General features: G+C 47.1%; 1 protein-coding gene and 1 long non-coding RNA gene across 5 annotated transcripts in view; one reads left to right on the top strand and one right to left on the bottom strand.

Annotated features, from left to right (window-relative positions):
• The window catches only part of LOC109562181 (uncharacterized), a 115552-nt gene that overhangs the window by 38139 nt on the left and 63890 nt on the right, over positions 1-13523 (top strand). The gene's annotated exons all lie outside the window — the stretch shown is intronic.
• The window catches only part of AFAP1L1 (actin filament associated protein 1 like 1), a 76244-nt gene that overhangs the window by 35647 nt on the left and 27074 nt on the right, over positions 1-13523 (bottom strand). The window contains exons 2-5 of one of the 2 annotated variants that reach the window (XM_019965205.2): positions 5470-5598; positions 4302-4385; positions 3435-3532; positions 2397-2505 (exon numbers count right to left, since the gene is read on the bottom strand). In XM_019965205.2, the coding sequence (XP_019820764.1) occupies positions 2397-2505; positions 3435-3532; positions 4302-4385; positions 5470-5598 (420 nt within the window). The remainder of the gene's footprint in view (positions 1-2396; positions 2506-3434; positions 3533-4301; positions 4386-5469; positions 5599-13523) is intronic. The other variant, XM_019965206.2, reaches the window with a different exon arrangement.

Below are 13523 nucleotides of genomic sequence, written 5' to 3'. Positions count from 1 at the left end.
CTGCACTATGGAAAAACCTATTTAACTGGATAGTTTTAAACATATGTAAAAATAGAAAATGTATGGAATTCCAAGGAATCAGATTTTTTTTTTAACATTTAAGATTATTTTAATACGGATGGTCTCTGGAGCATACTTTGAAGCTCAGTGGGTTAATGGCATGTGCTTTGGGGTTAATGAGATCTGAGTTCAAATCTATCTCCATTATTTACTGAGTGACCTTGGAAAGAAAACAGTTTCTCTGCATTTCAGATTCTTTACCTATAAAATTGACATGAACAATTCCTACCCTGGATTAGTGATATAATGCATATGAACTCTCAGTATAAAGTCTGGCACATAAAACGTCTTAGACAAATGCTAGACATCATTATAACTATCTTGATTTCTGTAGTGCAGGGAGGGAGGTATCAGACCCACTTCACAAATGAAGAAACTGAGGCCACACACTTTTCTAGTGATAGAACCTGGATCAGAACTGAAGTTGCTAGCTCAGGGGACAGGTGCCCACCCCCTCCTCCAGGAAGCCTGCCTTCTTTCAGACCAACTTGCTCTCACACCACGCTGTTCATCAGAGCACTGCTCTGGGCTCTCAGCCCTACTGTTTTTCTGAGGATGGCAGCACTCAAATTCCCAGTGACTGGGATGCCCAGTTATATCTCTCAAGTGAGGCTCACAGCCTGCTTTTCCCAGCAGACATCCTGAGGTCTCAGATGCTAGAGACATCCCTGTGGGGTGGAATGGGGTACTCAGGCCAGGAGTGAGGGTGGGAAAGGAGGAGGCGCAGGTGGGAGAGGGAGGGAGCACCGAAAGCCCTCAGACACCTGGCAGGCTGGTGAGAGGGGAAGGATACTTCCTGTCGGGCGTGGCGCCCTCTTCCTGGACAAGGTCCTTGGCCTTTCCTGAGGCACTCCCTTCCCTCCCACCCCAGGATCCCCACTGCTCGAGGAGGCAGCTTCTCTGCCCCATCTGAGCTCTCTGGGGAGGGGAAAGAGCCTCACCCAGCTGAGGGCTTGTCCTGGGATTAAGGGTCTAGCAGCACTTCATCCCCTCCTTCTCTGTCCTCAAGTGGATAAAATAAAGTCAGCTGCTTCACATAAACAGCTGCTGGCAGTGACATAGGTCCCAAGTCTGAAGAGGGCCATGGATCACCTGGTCCAAGTCCACCATTTCACTAGTTTTGTTTAAACTAGTTTATTAATCATAAGAATAATATATCATAATAGCCCGAAGATGGAAACAACTCAAACGTCCATCAACTGACAGATGGATAAACGAAATATGGTATATTCATACAATAGAGTATTATTTGTCCATAAAAAGGAAGTACTGATACATGCAGTGACATGAATGAAGCTCAAAAGCACTATGCTGAGTGAAATAACGCAGACATAAAAGGTCACATATTGTATGATTCTGTTTAAATGGAATATTCAGATGAGGCAAATTATAGAGACAAAGCAGATTGGTTGAGAGGGGAATAGGAAGTGACTGCTTACTGGGTATGGGCTTTCCTTCTGGACTGACGAAGATGTTTGGGAACTTGATAGTGGTGATGGCTACGCAACACTGTGAATGCACTAAACGCCAGTGATTGGACACTTGAAAACAGTTGGAGTGGTCAGTTCTATGTCATGTGTATTTTACTACAACATGATGAAAAGCACAATCACTACAAAAGAGTGTGAATGGGAAAATATGTTCCCTTTCACCCAGATTTCTGCTCATTCATTTCCTATAGGAAAATACTGTCAAGAGTTTCTTGCATATCCTAGAAAAACTGTTAAATGCATGTGTGAGTACCCTATTTAAAAGCAAATGGGATCATGTTATATGCAGTATTCTGATTTTTTTTTCCAGTATGTATCCTGGGATTCATTTCTGATCAGCACAGATAGACCCATCTCATGTAGTTTTTGATGGTTGAAGAATATTCCTCTGTGCTGCCAAATGATAGGATAGATATCTTATGCAGGCTCAACTACACATGGTGCATCACCCAAAACCGTAATAGAGTTTCTTGTATGTGATGTTAAGTCCCTATACCCAGGCCGCAGCACTCGTGACCTTCCACCCTAATACCTTGATATGTGTGCATCTAGCCCCTCTTTCTTATTTCAAGGGTAGAGGAACAGAAGCCCAGAGAGGGGAAGAGGCTTGTTCAAGGTCACATAGAACTGGGTCTGGAACCCCAGCCCCTGAGCCCCAGGCCATGCCTACTGGCCCACCCACCCAGGCTGTCACTGGAGAGGTCAGGGTCTCCCACGCTCCTCCCCAGTAGGTGGGTATGGCGGAATGGTGCCAGGCTTGGCGCTTTAGCCCCAGCAGGACACACAGGAGCTTCAGGACAGGAGCCTTCTCCCCCTCACCCCCAACCCTCAGGGACCAGAACTTACTGTGGGAGCTGATGTACTCAGGGGACTTGCCAGGTCCCAGGGGAAGGGCCTCCTCATAGTAGTCCTCAGGCGGAGGCCTGTTGGGGAGTGGTGGAGGCAGGTCAGCTGTCTGAAAGAGGACAGAGGAAGTGTGTGAAAACCAGAAGACCAGGAGAGCATGGGGAGCAGGGTGACAGGGAGGGGCCTGGGGGTGAGGGGGACAGGAGCTCCTAGAAGGCAGGATGCAGTCTCTGAATATGAAAGGACATGCTGCTGCTGCTGCGGCTGCTAAGTCGCTTCAGTTGTGTGCAACCCCATAGACAGCAGCCCACCAGGGTTCCCCGTCCCTGGGATTCTCCAGGCAAGAACACTTGAGTGGGTTGGCATTTCCTTCTCCAATGCATGAAAGTGACAAGTGAAAGTGAAGTCGCTCAGTTGTGTCCGACTCTTAGCGACCCCATGGACTGCAGCCCACCAGGCTCCTCCGTCCATGGGATTTTCCAGGCAGGAGTGCTGGAAGGACATGATGAGTGGTCAACAACTGGTGCCATTTATGGTGGTGATGATAGTGAATTATGCAGTCAACAGATAATGTTTGATGTGATTTGGGCCCCCTGCTCTAATTTCATGGCCCCAAAGGCTGGGAACTTCATTTTTGGTCTGTGATCCAGACCTTCATTTTTGTAGGTGAAAACTCAGGCTCAGAGATGGGAAGTGATCTGCCACACAGCAGAAGGGAGGAAGGCAAAGGCCATCCATCTTGTGATCCAGAGCTTTCCACATCACTCCTCCTGTGCTCCTGAAATCAGAAGTTGGGGTGGGCAAGTCCTTTGGGCCTGAAGGGACAGGTCAGTTTACCACATTATCCCTGCTCGGCACTGGCACAGTGAGCTCATCATCATGAATCATTGAAATGTTCTCACAGTGCTGTTTATGCCCTTAACCATCACACTGAAGAGAGAGTAGATCTCTCATGGTCAAGAGGATCCCCAGCATTAGAGTTTAGAGTTTCTCTACCTCCTCCAGAGGAAAAGAGGGCCAGAGAGTGTAATAACTCACGTGTCTCAGAGATGGACTCTTGGCTGGCTCAGGACTGGCTGCTTTGCAGGACTCCGCCTCATCCTCTGGCATATCTTGAAGGCCGCTCAGGTCACAGTCTATGAGGAGTCGGGCCATTAGGACAGAGTAGGTGGAGGATGAGCACGGCAGGGTGAGAAGAGGACTAGATTTGGGGTCAGGAAGCCCAAGTACCCCCTCCATTAGTAATCCGGGGCGAGTGACTTCATCCCTCTTATCCATAAAGTGGTCACAATAATCCCAGTGTTTCAGGGAATCAAATGGGATAATGCAGTTTGGTACAGTGCTTTGGAAGTTTTCAAGGGTTATTTAATGAAGGCACGGTGTTTTCCCAAAGTCTGTCAGTCCGTGAATCCTCTCATCTGACCCACAGCTTTCTCCCTGTGTTGTATAGTGCTGTTCTCCCTTGGGATAGATCAGGGATTGCACACACCCGGCACGCGGCCTGGCTTGGCTGCTCCCATATGCTAGGTGCCTCTGCTAGTCCCTCACAGCTCCATTTTCTGCTGAGCTGCCAGACCGCTCAGCTCAGAGACCAGGCAGCTACTAAGATGGATGTTAGCAGCAGACGAGACAAGGCCCTGTTGCCAGCATTCTTCGGCCTGTGTGTACATCCCTACCCTTCCTCAAATCTAGGGGATGATTTCCTGTAACTATGGATTTTGACTAGACTTCAGACCTGGCAGGGCCCAGAGAGGCAAAGGGACTTTTCTGAGGTAACTCAATTTTGTAATGTTAGAGCCAGACCCAGATGCAGGGGACCCTTCTAGAGACTGAGATGGTGGACATGCATGATGCGCATGAGCTGGAAGGACAGATTCCAGCTGAGGTCAGCAGAGAGTAGCTTACCAAATTCTTCGAAGAGGGACTCCACGAAGCTGGGCCCAGAGTGGAGGTCCGCTGTGTTCACATACAGGTAGGAGACTTCTTTGGCTGTGAGGAAGGAGGAGAGCAGGCCAGCAGTGAGGGGCATGGGGGCCAGGACTGCTGCTGCTGCTGAGGATGGCTAGTCCCCCCCGCCCACTCAGACTTCTGTCCTGCACAGGACACAGCACTCAGGTAGCAAAGCATGTGCTTATCCTAAATCATCTCCAAAGCTTTCAAACTTTGTTTCCTTTTTTCCATTGTTATTGAGGATCTCCTTCTCTGAGTGAAAGGATGCCCAGAGCCCAATATAAAGGACAAAGTAGAGGCGCTGCTCTGGGGACAGCTGGGGGCCAGTCGGCAAACTGCTGCCCCTTTCATTCTCCAGCAGTCCTGTGAGAGTGGCTGAGGACATTGTCCGTGGGAAGTGAGGCTCAGTTTCAACCAATGGTGACCCCCCCCCCGATGTCACTCAGACCCCTCCAACCCTGCGGGACAGGACACAGCCCCTTTAGAGTTTACTGAGCTCTTGATTTACACATACCATCTTGTGCGCTCACTTGAGGTTGGGGAAAGGCTGGAGCAGAGGAGAAAGCTTTGCTGCTGAGAACACAGTGAGGCAGAGAGTCTGTGGGGAGTTAGAGGGAGGGCCCGAGTGGAGATGGAGGGGCAGGCATACTACCCATAAAGCCAAGAGGGAGTGTGTGAGCGTGCATCTGAGTGCAGGACAGTGTGATGTGTATGTGATACGTCTGTCAGAGTGTGCATGAGTGTTGTGCATATATGCTATGTGTATGTGATAAGTGAGTGTGTTGCGTGTGATAGAACATGTGGGGTATGTTATGTGTGATGTGTGTTTGTTACTGTGTGAGGTCTATGTGAGAGCATGTTGTGTGTGTGAGTGTGTGGTAGTGGTGTGTACATGAGTGTGTATGGCATGTGTGTTGTGTGAGTTTGTAGAGGGCCAGGGGTGGAGGAGGACCAGGAGCACAGCCAGGGCTGTGGTGGACGAAGCTTGGAGTGCATGGGGACGCTGGTTAGACCATGAAGAGAGCTGAATGGCCATGCTGTGAGGTTTCCTTCCTCCTGCCAGCAGGCCCTGGGGAGTTACTGAGGGTTCTTGAGAAGCTCTGGGCAGCATGCTGACGGCTACCTGGGAGGGGCTGCAGGCTCTGCAGGATGGAGGCCACGGCCATCTTCTTCTCCAGAGTGGTGTCACTGAGGTACTCGTGGTCCAGGAGGCTGAGCAGCCCTGTGAGCTCAGGGAGGAGCTGCTCCAGCACTGAGGAGGAAGCCCGTGGAGCACAGTCACGGCTGTGTCCAGGGTGTGGGCCCCACCCCCACCCTGCGGGACCCGGGGAAGCAGGAGCCAGAGGACAGGGCCCAGGGCAACACGGAGACCTCAGAGGCCCTCACACAGCTGTCCCAGCGCTGGCCACCAGCCTCCCTTGGGAGAGCCCTGCTCAGTTAACTGTGACGTTTTTCCGGCCTCCCTGCTCCCCGCTTCTCCTCCTCAGACCTCATCTGGGCTTGGCCTGAGGACTGAGCCTCTCAGTTAGTTTGAGCAGAGGCATCGAGCCCTCTGTTTGTCCCAGCCTGCCCTCTGCTCTGCAGGCCCAGGGTCCTTCCTCCCTGAGCTCAAGGGTCAGCGCAGGTCCCAGGCAGGAGCTCTGGCCGTCCAGGACACAAGGCAGGAAGGAAGCCTTCCTGTCCCATCAGTCTATACACTTCAATCTCTGGAACCTTCTGTTTCCGGTGACTTGACAGGAGCCAAACTAAACATTAACCCTTCCCACCCCTGGCCAAAAACTCTTGTTGCTGTTCTTTTCTCTATGCTACACCAGTGTTTCTCAGACTTGAGTGTATACAAGGAATTACCAGGGGATTTTGTCAAAATGCAGATTCTGACTTGGGAGGTCTGGTGTGGGGCCTGAGATTCTGCATTGCTGACGAGCTCCCAGCTAAAACTGACGCTGCTGGTCTGAGACCACACAGAGTTGCAAAGCCTAGAGCACAGAGTCCTTTAAAAAGACTGAAGCATACCAAGACCATGATGTCATCAATGTCTCTCTGTCCCAAAGCAGTATCTTGGGACTTGGTTTGCCTTAGAGCCAAAGACTGACTTCTCTATAGAAGTAGTATTGTCCCTCTTTGCAGCTTGCCAATCACTTGTGCCTAATAATATGAGCTCACGTGTATTGAACAGTTATTTCCAGCTGTGCTAATCCCTTTCATACATATTGTCTTATTTAAATCTCAGGCCGTGTATTTTATTATCTCCATCACGTGGAGGATGCAGCTAAGGCTCAGAGAGGTTAAACAGCTTCTCCAGGGCCATACAGCCAGCAGAACCTCAACAGAATTTCCTCACTTTGTACTTTATACTATAGCACTTACATTGCTTTGCAGTATTTTATAGGGCCCTACCAAGTTGAGATTGGTCTGATGGTCAAGCCCATTTTTTGGTTGAAGAAACTAAGGTTCAGAGAAGGTAAGTAACTTGCTTAAAGTTACATGGACAAGTAGAAGAGTCAAGATTTAAGCCCTGGTCTCTTGACTCCCAAATCCACGTGCTTCTCCCCACTAGGACCTCCTGAGAAAGAGGTGAGACTGACTTGCAGCTACAGGTCGGGTTGTGTAAGAGGGGCTGTAACATGGAGCATGACAGAATCAGTCCTGGAGCCAGATTTCCTGGGTTCATGTTCAGGCTCTGTTATTCATCAGCCATGGGACCTTTGGCAAGTTGCTTAACCTGTATGACTCAATTTCCCCCTCTGTAAAGGGGAAATAACAGCACTTGCCTCACAGTATCATGTATGGAAAGTGCCTGGCCCGTACATAGTAAATCCCACCCCAAGTCAGCTATGAATACTGTCACTGTAGTATCTGCCGTGCTGATCTGTGCTGTGAGGTCTGCATGTCTGTCTCAGGAAGAGGGGAGGCTGTGGGCTCTGGGAGGTGTGAACTGTCAGTCTTAGCTTCCTTAGCATCTAGTTCACCTGCTCAGACTGGGTGCTCTATATGTGTTAGATGAGAGAGGGAATGGAGAGACGACCACATGAGGACTTTTTAAAAAACAGAAATTTTATGTACAGAGAGTAGCACTCATTGGAAAAATATGATGATGTAATCTTTCTGTGCCATTCCAAAATCACCCCAAATTTGTTGGAAATGAGCTTGAGGCTGTTACTGACAGCCCCTACCTCGTTGGCTCTCTCTAGCGCTGGGCTCTGAGTAGGGGCTTTCCATGCCATGTTTTATCTCATCCCTGCAGCACGCCTGTGAGTAGGGCCTCCAGGATACCTATTTTCTAGGAGCTGACTCTCAAGCTGAGGGGGACCTGTGAGATGGTAGCACAGCTCAAAAGAGGAGGAGCCAGGCTGATCCCAGGTTTGCATGATTCTTGGAGCTGCTGTGTGGTACACCTCCAGGCATCACTCCAGAGCTCAAGTGAAAGGAGCTGGCACCCTCTGAGGTGCCACTGGGCAAGGGTTCTGGAAGGGAAAGGCTCTCTCTTTGAAGCAAAAAATTGTTTAAAGTCATTTTAGCCAGGTTTTAGCTTCCCTGGTGCTCAGATGGTAAAGCATCTGCCTGCAATGCAGGATCCCCCGGGTTTGATCCCTGGGTCACAAAGATCCCCTGAAGAAGTAAATGGCACCCTACTCTAGTGTTCTTGCCTGGAAAATCCTATGGTCGGAGGAGCCTGATAGGTTACAGTCCATGGGGTCACGAAAAGTTGGACACGACTATAGATGGGGAAACAGTGGAAATAGTGGCTGACTTTATTTTTTGGGGCTCCAAAATCACTACAGATGGTGATTGCAGCCATGAAATTAAAAGACGCTTACTCCTTGGAAGTAAAGTTATGACCAACCTAGACAGTATATTTAAAAGCAGAGACATTACTTTGCCAACAAAGGTCAGTCTAGTCAAGGCTATGGTTTTTCCAGTGGTCATGTATGGATGTGAGAGTTGGACTGTGAAGAAAGCTGAGCGCCGAAGAATTAATGCTTTTGACCTGTGTTGTTGGAGAAGGCCCTTGAGAGTCCCTTGGACAGCAAGGAGATCCAACCAGTCCATCCTAAAGGAGATCAGTCCTGAGTGTTCATTGGAAGGACTGATGCTGAAGATGAAACTCCAATACTTTGGGCCTCCTGATGCGACGAGCTGACTCATTTGAAAAGACCCTGATGCTGGGAAAGATTGAAGGCAGGAGGAAAAGGGGATGACAGAGGAAGAGATGGTTGGATGGCATCACCAACTCAATGGACATGAGTTTGGGTAAACTCCGGGAGTTGGTGATGGACAGGGAGGCCTAGCGTGCTGCAGTCCATGGTGTCGCAAAGAGTCAGACATGACTGAGCAACTGAACTGAAGAGACTTCACTTTTTTTTTTTGGCCAAGTTGTATCTGTTTTGGAGGAAATCTTTTCAAATGGAAACACAAACCTCTTTGGCACCAACAGACACACCAAAAGTCAGTAACTCAATTCCAAAATATTTCCTTATTTACTCTAATTTTGTGCCAGTCTGGCCACTTGGGGAAATTAGAAAATGAATAAGATACTGTTCTGGGGTATCACTCTCTCTCTCTCCCACTGTATTTCTCCTCCATTCCTGTCGTACACACAGACAGACACACACATATATTAGAAATTAATTTGTCACCAGGAAGTCTGTGGATGTGCTATAAGGAAGGCACCACAGGGTAACCATAGGAACTTTCCTGTGGCCTGCAGCCGTGGTTCATGTTTGAAAATCTCTGACGCTGCTCTGCTATCATGCAGGGGTGTCAAGGTTACAGGGTGCAGTGGCTGTTTATCTCTCTACCAGTGGTTGTGAAATTTTCTGGCCTCAATATTACTGTACAATTTTAACAATTATTGAAGACCCCCAAAGGGCTTTTGGTGTGAGTTGTATCTACCAGTATTGGCTTTGCATGCATGCGTGCTCTGTTGTCTCTGACTCTTTGCTACACTATGGAATTTTCCAGTCAAGAGTACTAGAGTGGGTTGCCATTTCCTCCTCCAGGGAATCTTCCTGACCCAGGGATTGAAGCCAGGTCTCCTGCATTGAAGGTGGATTCTTTACCACTGAGCTACTGGGGAAACCAGTATGAGTTTAACATCACTTAAAATTGAGAATCAGATCTCAATTAGGATTAGATCTAATAGAGTGCCTGAAGAACTATGGACGGAGGTTTGTGACACTGTACAGGAGGCAGTGATCAAGACCATCCCCAAGAAAAGAAATGCAAAAAGGCAAAATGGATGTCTGAGGAGGCCTTACAAATAGCTGAGGAAAGAAGAGAAGTGAAATGCAAAGCAGAAAAGGAAAGATATAGCTATTTGAATGCAGAGTTCCAAAGAATAACACAGAGAGATAAAAAAGCCTTCCAGTGCTCAATGCAAAGAAATAGAGGAAAACAATAGAATGGGAAAGACTAGAGATCTCTTCAAGAAAATTAGTGATACCAAGAGAACATTTCATGAAAAATGGGCACAATAAAGGATTGCAATGGTATGGACCTAACAGCAGCAGAAGATATTAAGAGGTGGCAAGAATACACAGAACTATACAAAAAAGGTCTTCATGGTCTAGATACCCACGATGGTGTGATCACCCACCTTGAGCCAGACATCCTGGAATGCAAAGTGAACATCATTACGAACAAAGCTAGTGGAGGTGATGGAATTCCAGTTGAGCTATTTCAAATCCTAAAAGATGATGCTGAGAAAGTGCTGTACTCAACATGCCAGCAAATTTGGAAAACTCAGCAGTGGCCACAGAACTGGAAAAGGTCAGTTTTCATTCCAATCCCAAAGAAAGGCAATGCCAAAGAATGTTCAAACTACTGCACAATTGGACTAATCTCACATGCCAGCAAAGTAATGCTCAAAATTCTCCAATTCTATTGAATTCACAATTCAATAGAATGTGAACCGTGAACTTCAGATGTTCAAGCTGGATTTAGAAAAGGCAGAGGAACCAGAGATCAAATTCCCAACATCCACTGGATCATCAAAAAAGCAAGAGAGTTCCAGAAAAACATCTACCTCTGCTAAAGCCTTTGAATGTGTGGATCACAACAAACTATGGAAAATTCTTAAAGAGATGGGACAATACCAGACCACCTTACCTGCCTCCTGAGAAATCTGTATGCAGGCCAAGAAGCAACAGTTAGAACTAGACATAGTTCTAACAGACTGGTTCCAAATTGGGAAAGGAGTACATCAAGGCTGTATACTGTCATCCTGCTTATTTAAGTTATATGCAGAGTACATCATGCGAAATGCCAAGCTGGGTGAAGCACAAGCTGGAATCAAGATTGCCAGGAGAAATATCAATAACTTCAGATATGCAGATGACACCACCCTTATGGCAGAAAGCAAAGAAGAACTAAAGAGCCTCTTGATGAAAGTGAAAGAGGAGAGTGAAAAAGTAGGCTTAAAACTCAATATTCAGAAAACTAAGATCATGGCATCCGGTCCCATCACTTCATGGCAAATAGATGGGGAAACAATGGAAACAGTGTCAGACTTTATTTTCTTGCGCTCCAAAATCACTGCAGATGGTGACTGCAGCCATGAAATTAAAAGATGCTTGCTCCTTGGAAGAAAAATCTATGACCAACCAAGACAGCATATTAAAAAGCAGAGACATTACTTTGCCAACAAAGGTCCATCTAGTCAAAGCTATCATTTTTCCAGTAGTCATGTATGGATGTGAGAGTTGGACTATAAAGCTGAGTGTTGAAGAATTGATGCTTTTGACCTGTGTTGTGGGAGAAGACTCTTGAGAGTCCCTTGGACAGCAAGGAGATTCAACCAATCCATCCTAAAGGAAATCAGTCCTGAATGTTCATTGGAAGGACTGATGCTGAAGCTGAAACTCTAATACTGTGGCCACCTGATGTGAAGGACAGACTCATTGGAAAAGACCCTGATGCTGGGAAAGACTGAAGGTGGGAGGAGAAGGGGACAACAGAGGATGAGATGATTGGATGGTATCACTGACTTGATGGACATGAGTTTGAACAAGCTTCAGGAGTTGGTGATGGACAAGGAAGCCTGATGTGCTGCAGTCCATGGGGTCACAAAGAATCGGACACTATTGAGCAACTGAACTGAAAACTGAGAAAAGCTTGAATTGAAAACATTGAAAAAATTGAAAAAAATACATAGTCACACATCCCATTAACCTTGAAAGCTACCACACTGTCACACATCATATAGCCTTTGGAAAACTCTGCTGTGTACCCGTAAGAGAATGAGAATGAAGAGGGCATGTAAGGTCTCAATACTATGTAAAAGTAGGTGTGACCTTAGGGGTACCCCTGGAAAGCATCTTGGGGACCCCCAAGCATTCCTGTCCCCAGCCACATCTTTCTGAGAATTGCTGTCCTTCAGTAAATGATCTCAGATTGCTAAGCCTTTGTATTCCTTAAATCAGTCTGTCTGTTTCTCCCTCCTTCCTCCTCTTCCTATCTCCCTCTCTTTTGTCTGTGAGGTTTTATCTCACAAATTTCCTCTTGCTGCTATCAGCAAGTGCCTCTTGTGGCAGCATTCTGGTTTCTAAAAGCTCTCCTGCTTCTAAAGGGAGGACAGGTAGTTTCTGAGTGAGATTCGTGCATTTAAAAACACGAGTTTAAGTACCCAAGCATTATAACACCTTTTTTTGCTTTTGTTTTTCCTGGTACTCGATAGGATTTCTAACATGGGCCCTTGACTTCTAAGTGTTTTTCGTTTAACTGATCTGTGATCACAAAAGTCCAAATAGAGCAAAGGAGGGAGCTGAGTAAATCTGGGAGTAGCACATGGGGAGTGAGGAGCTGCTTCATCCTGGTGGCATTGGTTTCTGGAGCCTGTTACGAAGTGGTGGGCAGCAGATGGTGGAGGGAGCGTGAGCCCTGGGAGAAAGCTCAGCCTGTAGCTTTAGTGGGCAAGAACCATTCATTGAGCTGAGTAGTTACCATTATGCTGGGCAGTTAACACACATCATCTCATTTAATCCTCGCAAACTACACAGGTGTCTGTGTTCTATGAGGGAGGAAGCAGAGGCTTAGAGAATTGAGGTCACCCAGCCAGTAAGTTGTAAGGTCAGGCTCTCTGACTTCAAAGCTTCCATTTCCCTGTGACTCTTGGGTCATCTATCAGAGAACTTGGGCTCAGAGAAAGGGAGGCCAGGTTGGGGCAGGGAGGAGACGGATGGCCCCACAAAGCCTGCTTGCTGAGCTGGGTCACTGGGGGTCTTTATCTGGAAGTCCTCTCACTGGATGAGTGGGAGACCCTTATTGTGGGGCTGAGATCCTGCTCAGTGGGTCTTTCTCCACTGAGCCCACTGAACTTTAGAGCCCTAACTATGTCGATCTCAGAGGAAAAAAACAAGTGATTCAAGCTTATACCTGACTTACCAGCAGAATGTCATCCCAGGGAGAAGCTTCTACATCGTGGTTACAAGAAAGCTTTTGGCCAGTAATAGAGTTTTGCCAAGAAAATGCACTGATCATAACAAACACCCTCTTCCAACAACACAAGAGAAGACTGTACATATGGACATCACCAGATGGTCAACACCAAAATCAGACTGATTATATTCTTTGCAGCCAAAGATGGAGAAGCTCTATACAGTCAGCAAAAACAAGACCAGGAGCTGACTGTGGCTCAGATCGTGAACTCCTTATTGCCAAATTCAAACTCAAATTGAAGAAAGTAGGGAAAACCACTAGACCATTCAGGTATGACCTAAATCAAATCCCTTATGATTATACAGTAGAAGTGAGAAATAGATTTAAGGGCCTAGATCTGATAGATAGAGTGCCTGATGAACTATGGAATGAGGTTCGTGACATTGTACAGGAGACAGGGATCAAGACCATCCCCATGGAAAAGAAATGCAGAAAAGCAAAATGGCTGTCTGGGGAGGCCTTACAAATAGCTGTGAAAAGAAGAGAAGCGAAAAGCAAAGGAGAAAAGGAAAGATACAAGCATCTGAAGGCAGAGTTCCAAAGAATAGCAAGAAGAGATAAGAAAGCCTTCCTCAGCGATCAATGCAAAGAAATAGAGGAAAACAACAGAATGGGAAAGACTAGAGATCTCTTCAAGAAAATTAGAGATACCAAGGGAACATTTCATGCAAAGATGGGCACGATAAAGGACAGAAATGATATGGACCTAATAGAAGCAGAAGATATTAAGAAGAGATGGCA

This window comes from Bos indicus, chromosome 7 (assembly GCF_029378745.1).
Source record: "Bos indicus isolate NIAB-ARS_2022 breed Sahiwal x Tharparkar chromosome 7, NIAB-ARS_B.indTharparkar_mat_pri_1.0, whole genome shotgun sequence".
NCBI classification, from domain to species: domain Eukaryota; kingdom Metazoa; phylum Chordata; class Mammalia; order Artiodactyla; family Bovidae; genus Bos; species Bos indicus.
This window is presented reverse-complemented; position numbering and strand designations above follow the sequence as displayed.